The 8,712-nt window shown below is 40.0% G+C and overlaps 1 protein-coding gene across 1 annotated transcript; it reads right to left on the bottom strand.

Annotated features, from left to right (window-relative positions):
- Positions 1–5,366: 5,366 nt before the first annotated feature.
- ARMCX5 (armadillo repeat containing X-linked 5) lies at positions 5,367–7,566 on the bottom strand. The gene has a single exon (XM_067722637.1). The coding sequence runs from the start codon at positions 7,161–7,163 to the stop codon at positions 5,694–5,696; it is 1,470 nt and encodes a 489-aa protein (XP_067578738.1). The 5' UTR covers positions 7,164–7,566; the 3' UTR covers positions 5,367–5,693.
- Between the last annotated feature and the right edge of the window lie 1,146 nt (positions 7,567–8,712).

Here is an 8,712-nt window from a genome sequence, read left to right on the forward strand (position 1 = left end):
TTTCAAAAAAGATATGTAAATGGCCAATAAGCACATGAAAAGATGCACAACATCACTAGTCATTAGGGAAATACAAAGCAAAACCATGAGATACCACCTCACACACATTAAGATGGGTATTATCAAAACACAGAAAATAACAAATGTTGGCAAGGATGTGGAGAAATTGATACCCATGTGCATTTTTGATGTGAATGAAAAATGATTCAGCCACTGTGGAAAACAGTATGTCAGTTCTTCAAAAAGATTAAACATAGAATTACCATATGATGTAACAATTCCACTTCTAGTTATTTACCCAAAATAATTGAAAGCAAGGGCTCAGACAGGTATTTTTACCACCAATGTTCTTAGCAGCATGATTCACAACAGCCAAAAATTGGAAACAACCAAAATGTCCATTGACAGATGTATAGATAAACAAAATGTGGTATATACAAACAATGAAATGTTATTCAGTCTTAAAAAGAAGTAAAATTTTGATACATGCTACAAGGATAAACTTTGAAAATATTATGCTATATGAAACAGCCAGACAGACACAAAGCAACAAATATTATAGATACATTCTAGATACATTGTATCTAGATTTGTCAAATTTGTAGAGATAGAAAATAGAATAGTGCTCACAAGGGCCTGATCAGAGTGGGTAGTGGGAAGTTATTGTTTAATGGATACAGAGTTTCAGTTTGGGATGATAAAAAAAAGTTCTGGAGATTGATATTGATGATGGTTAAATGACAGTGTAAATGTACTTAATGTCACTGAATTATACACATAAAATTGGTTAAAATGGCAAACCTTATATGTTATTTTACCATAAGTTTTTAAAAACCATAGAAATGTACAATACAAAGGGTGAACCCTAATATACACTAAGGACTTTAGTTAGTAATAATGTATCAATATTCATTCATCAACTGTAACAAATATATCACACTAATGCAAGAGGCTAATAATATGGGAAACTGTGTGTAGGGAAAGGAGGTGGTGGAGAAGAAGTAGTAGCATAGGGCTTCCCTGGTGGCGCAGTGGTTGAGAATCTGCCTGCCAATGCAGGGGACATGGCTTCGAGCCCTGGTCTGGGAGGATCCCACATGCCGCAGAGCAACTAGGACCGTGAGCCACAACTACTGAGCCTGAGCGTCTGGAGCCTATGTTCCGCAACAAGAAAGGCCGTGATAGCGAGAGGCCCGTGCACCGTGATGAAGAGTGGCCCCCGCTTGCCGCAACTAGAGAAAGCCCTTGCACAGAAACGAAGACCCAACACAGCCAAAAATAAATAAATAAATTAAATTTAAAAAAAAAGAATGGAGGGCAATGTCTACACTATATACTGAGTCCCCTTAAAAAAAAAAAGAAGTAGTAGTATAGGGGAGCTCTCTGTACTATCTGCTTAATTTTTCTATAAACCTAAAACTGCTCTAAAACATAAAGTCAAGTAATTTTTTAAATGCCAGTATTATTGCATTTTTGGTTTGTTATTACTTGTTTTTATTCCAGTGTATTTTATTTATTCATTTATTTTTATTAAAGTATAGTTGAGACAATATTATGTTAGTGTCAGGTGTACAACATAGTGATCCAACAATTAAGTACATTATGAAATGATCACTACAAGTCCAGTAACCATCTGTCACCATACAAAATTATTACAGTATTATTGACTCTATTCTTTATGCTATATATTACATCTCCATGACTTATTTTATGACTGAAAGTTTGTTATCTCTTAATCCTCTTCATCCACTGTCCCATAATCCCCACTCCCCTCCCCTCTGGCAACCACATATTTGCTCCCTGTATCTGTAAGTCTGTTCATGTTTTTCCAGGGTTTCTTTTTGTTTTCTTTTTCTTTTTTCTTTTTTGGCCATGCAGTTTATGGGATTTCAGTTCCCTGACCAGGAATTAAACCTGGGCCACAGCACTGAAATCCCAGAATCCTAACCACTAGGCCACCAAGGAACTCCCACTGTTTCCATTTTGTTTTGTTTGTTTTGTTTTTTAGATTCCACATATAAGTGAGCTCATATGGTACTTGTCTTTCTCTGTCTGATTTATTTCACTTAGCAAACCATCAACAAAACAAAAAGACAACCTACTGAATGGCAGAAAATAATTGCAAATGATATGTCCAATAAGAGGTTAATAGCCAAATTATAAAGAAATCACACAACTCAATATAAAAAAAGAAAAATGAACAATCCAATTAAAAGATGGGCAGAGAACCTGAATAGACATTTCTCTAAAGAAGACAGACAGATGGCCAATAGACACATGAAAAGATGCTCAACATCACTAATCATCAGGGAAATGCAGGTCTAAACCACAATATCACCCCATACCTGTTAGAAAGGCTATTATCAAAAAGACAAGAAGTAACATGTTGGCGAGGATGTGGAGAAAAGGGAACCCTCATGCACTGTTGGTGGGAATGTAAATTGGTGCAGCCACTATGGAAAAAACAGTATGGAAGTTCCTCAAAAAATTAAAAATAGAACTAGCATACCATCCAGCAACTCCACTTCTGAGTATTTACCTGAAGAAAACAAAAACACTAATTTGAAAAGATATATGCACCCCTATACTCATTGCGGCATTATTTAGAATAGCCAAGATGTGGAAACAACCTAGATGTCCATCAATAGATGAATGGACAAAGAAGATACACACACTCATTAATGAGTAATAACTTTTCATTCTGTCTTGGTGTGTGTATGTGTGTGACATCATCAGTATCGGCATCTGAACCAAATCTGGGGTGATAGTGTATTCTGTCTCTGAGGGGTGGCCACAACAGTCCCAAAAAGAAAATATATTTTTCTGTATAGTGGAGCCATGGGTTTCTTGCAGAATGAAGAGAAAGGGAGAGGGAATTAATTGTAAAGCTTTTCACTTAATAGAGTTGTTCATCTAGGCTATCTTTGGTAATTTTAATATTGTATTTCAAAACTTTACTATATATATAATGACATTAATGGATTTATGTAAATTATAAAAGTTCCTACCATTGTTCTTGGTATACCAGAAAAATGACATTACTTTAACAGGAGGCTCAAATGGAAAAGGCACAACCTTTGAGCCATTTCCTCTTGTTTCTTATCCTCTTGAGATTTATACACCAAGGGGTGACAGCCACAGAAGTTTTTGTTTTTCATACCAGACTAGTTTTGACTCAGAAGAAATTATCTGTTATGAAAACTTAAGAATGATAGTGTGCCCCTCCTCTAAAAGCTTTTTTGTACTTGGTCACTGGCTCGCTGAGGGATGAATCATTAGTTCTGGATGAGGATTTCTCACCTAAGGTGCTTCAGAGAGCCTGAAGTCCCATGTGGCTTGAATGCAGGTGGGATATAATGGGGACAATGAAAATATGCTGAAGGATATAGAGCCTTGAAAGACTTGCTAGGGAATTTGGTGATATTTTATAGATGGATTCCCCTGAAAGTTCCTCATTTAAAATTGAGGGTGGGTAAATAAATAAATAAATAAATAGATAGATAGATAGATAAATAAATAAATAAAATTGAGGGCCCAGCAAAGGGTCGGTAGGTGCAAATAGTCCAGTTGTGTTGCAGGAAGATTCCCTGCTTTACTTGATGACAGGAAAGATGAGAAATCTACACTGATTTTTACCCCCAGCCAGCAACATATTGAGACAAGTAACATCTGGATCAGCCCTGATACTACATGGGCTTGCCTGAATTATTTTTCCAGAAAAGGACATGAAACAAGAGATGAGCAATGGGGTTTTGACTTCGAGTACACCCCAGGAACAATTTGGGAACTGACTATGTCTTCCATAATTCCTACTCAAGGACAGACCATCAGCTTCTTGCTTTGATACAATACCTACATACCCCAAACTCACCCTTCTCTTTAACTAATGGAAAATTTCACAGCCATCAACTGATTAAGTGTGTGCTCCACAGGGCATTTGAGACACAGAATATTTCCAAAGGGTCTGGTCCAATTGTACTGTGAAGATCCCCAATCTTCTAGCTGTGGGTACTGAAAGCAGTACCCACAGCTAGAATTCCAGACTATGGGAGTTTTGTGGATTAAAAACTAAGTTATAAAGAACGCCAAAAATCATCTAAGTTGCAACTGTATGTTGCAAAAAGCCTACCTACATTTTTTCACCCTTAATGCACAAACGTGGCTGGTTGTCTTTCATTTTAACTCCTAGATATACAGAAGATAGATTCAGATTTGACCTCAACAGAAATTAAACTAAAGATAGCTGCTAAAACTAGGGGTACATGACATCTTGTTGAGATTTGTAGGTTTAGGCCTTCCCCCAAACACATAAAAAGTTAGGAGAGAGAGGAAGCTCAATAGAAAGACCAGTAATTGTACACTGTATTTCTCAATACCCAATTTCCCAATTCTGGGCAGTTAAGGAAAGAGGAATGATAACAGCAAAGGAGACAGAGGGTAGGAGAGGCAGAGGTGACCCCAGATCCCAATCTAAACTCTGGCATTCTATGCCACAAACTCTTAACCAGAACTTAGCTTTTGTTAGGTATAAACAGGAGGAGCTGAGGTAGTATAGACAACATGGCTTCAGCTCTGTAAACTGTACAAATAAATAGGATAGTGGGATTAGGGGAAGTAATTTCTTCCTAACCACACACTCCTAAAGGACTTTGGTCTGCTGTGGCTGCCTCATAGAGCTGAGCTCTAATCAAAAGGGATCAGCACAAACAGGGCACTGTCATCAAACGTAGGTGCAAATCACCAAGTCCAAAGCATTGGTCAGCAAACAAAAGCAAATATGAGAGCAAACAGTCATAAAGATGGGGCAAATGAGATTTTCTATGAAGCAATTTTTTTAGTTAGACCCTAGAAAGGCCCTCCTCTGAGACCCAGGAATACGGGGAGTGGGGGAGCCTCAGATGAAGCAGTAAACTTGGTACCCCAAGATGGGGCACCTGGATGTTGAGGGTACAGTGGGACTAGGTCCTTTTAGAACCACACTTCCATGGCTTTGCTAAATGGGAATGAAAACCAGGAATTTTCCTGGAGGTTAAAAAGCTTCAAGATATCCTGATAAGACATCTTATGTGAAAGGCTGAGCACAAGTTCTGGGACTCAAACTGGAATGAAAGCATCTGTGTTCCTTTACTCCTAAGTCTATGTCTTCACCCCTTTCCCCAGGTCTGCCCAGATGTCAGCCAGTAGCACAGTCCTGTCTTCTTGTGTACAGAGTGATTCTACTCTTTGAACATGCTGAAACTAAATGATCTTTCAATGTAAACTTGTTTTGTTTGTACCCCACTACAGACGCAGACAGTGCTCTTTATTATTCTGTTACTTGTGCTTTATCCCTCTGACTAGACTTCAACTGAAGAACTAGGACAATGTTTTCACCAGTTTTAGCATGCAACTTTATTTACATGTAAATGAAGTATTAAATGAATACACTTATGTCAATATAAAGCACAGAAGTATAGTTTACTCAGGATGAATAAGTTCATTATTAGGTCATATTGCAGAAATACTAAAAATATCTTAATTTATATAGCACAGTAAAAATCAACAAACATTCAAGCCTTCAAGATCATTTGGTATCCATAAAACTGCCTCCTTCAATCAGCACAGATGGCATAAATATTGAACTTATAATATGCATTCATTTCATATTACAACACCAAAAAGTTATTCAAGGCTTTGTGAGAACATACGGCTATTCAGAGTTTGAGTATTAATCGTATAACTTTATCTCTCACCTCAGGATCACTGTGCTCTGCTAAGTCTTGTAGTTTCTGACCAAACTGTTTTGCTTCCTGGAATATGGAAATAAGTTCAGATTTAGTGAACTCTTCCTTGGTAAATAGCTTCACCTTCTTTTTGAATTGGAAATTTATATTCTCAAATATTTCAATGGTATTAAGAATATTGGCCTTTGACTCATTTTTGTTAAACGGCGCAACCAGTGATGACAGTACTTTGGCACTGATCAGTTCTCTTGTATTGGCTTGATTTTTAGACAAGCGCGAAAACACTTTTAAAACATAAAACTTGGTTTTGCCACTTCCCTTGTTTAACAAGGTGAGGATATCTGGAATGTAATTGACAATCATATGGTGGTCCTCAAATTTTACACTCAGCTGCACTAATAATTTTAGTCCAGCCAGTTGCTCAGGGGAGTTCAAAGGAAAAGAGATTATGTCCTTACAAACTTGGTTTACATATGACTCTCCTGTTTTTGGTTCTCCAGAAGACTCAGAGTTGTCATCCACCATATTTAAAGTTCTAGGGTGTTCTTTAACATTGGGATTATTGACCAAGTTTTCAATCATAACAGTAATACCTACATCATGAATTATATCTTGGGTAAATGGATAAGCAGGACTGATACCCATTATCATTGTAGCTATTTCATGAATGAAAGGATCCCTAGTTAACTTAAGTAGGGCAACGAGTTTATCAAACTCTTTAGGCTCTAAACTAAAAACATGTGATTTGCAGCGGCAGGCTTTTGGATTGGGCCCATACTTTTCCCTATACTTAACCTGTTTTTTGAGCTCAGCTAAGGTCTGGAAGTAAGGCCCATTATAGGGTGGGATCTTGGTCAGAGGCCGAATCCCCAGAGGAGTTTCAATCAAGGTCTCAACCAGAGTCCAGTTCCCTTCTGGAGGCAAGGATCGCTCCCCTCCCTCCACTGGGACTAGGACACAAAACCTGGCCCTTGACCATGCTGCCGCTTTTTGCTTTATAGTAAGTTCGGGTTTGGGCTTGGGCTTGGGCTTTTCCTGGATCTTACGTGGAGGCTTATACACTTGAAAAGGGGTCTCTTCTTCAGGCCAGAACCAGGATCCTACACTAGGCTCTTCTCCAGTCCAAAACCAAGAGCAGACATTTTCTTCAGCCTCATCACTGGACTCAATTACAATACCAGCTCTGTCCCCCACCCTCAACTTGATGCTGGCCTCTCTCCTTCTCTGGGACCTGGACCCAATATTGTCTTTACCATCAGCCTTAGCAAAGGACCTGATATTGACTTCACTTCCAGCACCAGCCTTGACTTCATACTTGGTCACAGCACTGACCCTGGACATAGGCATGGCCTTTGACTTGGTTTGGGACACTATACCAGGTTCTGTAGGGGGGTCTGCCTTAGTCTCAGCCACAACTCTAGTCTTAGTTTTAGCTTCCATCTTGCTCACTTCCCTTGTCAAGGCACGGCCTCAGTGTAGGTCACTGCCTGTATCCTGGCCATTGCTCCATCCCCAGGCTTGGCCTGGGTCACTGGTCCTGTTTCCGATTCTGTCTCAGCCACTGCCTTGGCATGGATCTTAGCCTTGGCTCTAGTGTTGGCAGGGCCACAGATTCCAGCTTTCAGGCCAGCCCCAGCCCCTCCTCTGCCCTTGCCTTAGCCTCGAAGCCAGTCATGATCCAAGTTAAAGGCAAGGCCAAGTTATGTATCCCCACCCCCGTCTCAGCCTTGACTGAAGGTCTCTCCCAAGTTGGTGTTTTCATACAAAGTCCAGTTGTCACTCAGCCCCCTTTCCAACTATAGGCTCTGCCAGTGATATAAACAACGTGCAGAGGAAGCTCACTCAGGGAAAGGAAGGATGGCTGTGTGCCTGAGCGCAGCCCTGTGGAGGGTGGTGGTCTTCAGCCACTCCAAGGCCACCAGATCTGCCACTGAAGTTGGACCTAGGGGTGGAGGAAGGAAATGGGGCTTTGAGTCTTTTCCAACTTTTTGCTCATGTTGATTAGCACAGAGAGACAGGAAAGTATGAAAATTCAGTGCTAAGTGTAAAAGGTAGATAATTAGCAAACTCCTTCTCCCTTCATTTCATGCTCCCTACTGTAGTTGCAACTACTGTAGTTGCAACTGATCTTTTTTCCAGACACAAAACAGAGTATGGAGAGTGGAAAAGCTGAATGGGAGTGAGAGACTGAAGATTCCCTAGACTGGCTCTCTACCCCTACCACACCCAAGCAGATCTCCACTACTTCATCCTACAGGTCTACTGAGGAAGTCTCCACATACACTAACCTTCTCTGATCTGGAGTAATTTTCTCCTCCTTTCCTTGCTTCCAATGATGACAAGCCCTACAGCAGACCTAAAGGCAGATCTATAGACAAATAAACAAACAGGAGGATTGGAAACTGATCTCTTGGTAGACTGACTTTGGTCCCTGGTCCCTATATATGTAGTTTGTCTAGTGTTTCCCTCCTTCTGGTCCCTTCCCCCATTGCCTGCTTCAGGACTGCTCCTCCTCTCTGTTTCCCACTATTTTCCACTTCAGTGACTGCCCTGGCACTTCCCTGTTTCAAAAATGGACTGGGGTGAAGCATAAGAATAGGAAAACCAAGTGGGAAGTAATAAAAGCAGGTATTACCCTTCTATACCCCCAAAGCTTAGGAAGGCTCCCAACTAAATCAGCAGGGGACCAAACGGGTTAGTAAACTGGCAAAACAGAAGAGATAGAATTCTCTATCTCAATCACTCTACCCTCACACCAATCTAAACAGATATAGGACACATTTCTCTTCTTCATTATTTCCTAGCTTCAAGTTGGGTTACCATTTACAAGCCTTCACAACAACTGAGAGTTCCACAGACCTAAGGACAGACCTACACGCAAAGATTCACAAATGCAGAGTTAAATAAATAAACAGAGACAATGGAGACCGAGCCCTTGGTAGAGATCAGTACGTAGGACACTGATCCTTTCTGGATACAAGTACCTGAT

The sequence above is a fragment of the Pseudorca crassidens genome, chromosome X, assembly GCF_039906515.1.
Source record: "Pseudorca crassidens isolate mPseCra1 chromosome X, mPseCra1.hap1, whole genome shotgun sequence".
Taxonomy (NCBI): Eukaryota; Metazoa; Chordata; class Mammalia; order Artiodactyla; family Delphinidae; genus Pseudorca; species Pseudorca crassidens.

Bases quoted from the DNA above. Each gene is read 5' to 3' on its own strand.
- ARMCX5 (XM_067722637.1), bottom strand. From the start codon at position 7,163: ATGGAAGCTAAAACTAAGACTAGAGTTGTGGCTGAGACTAAGGCAGAC.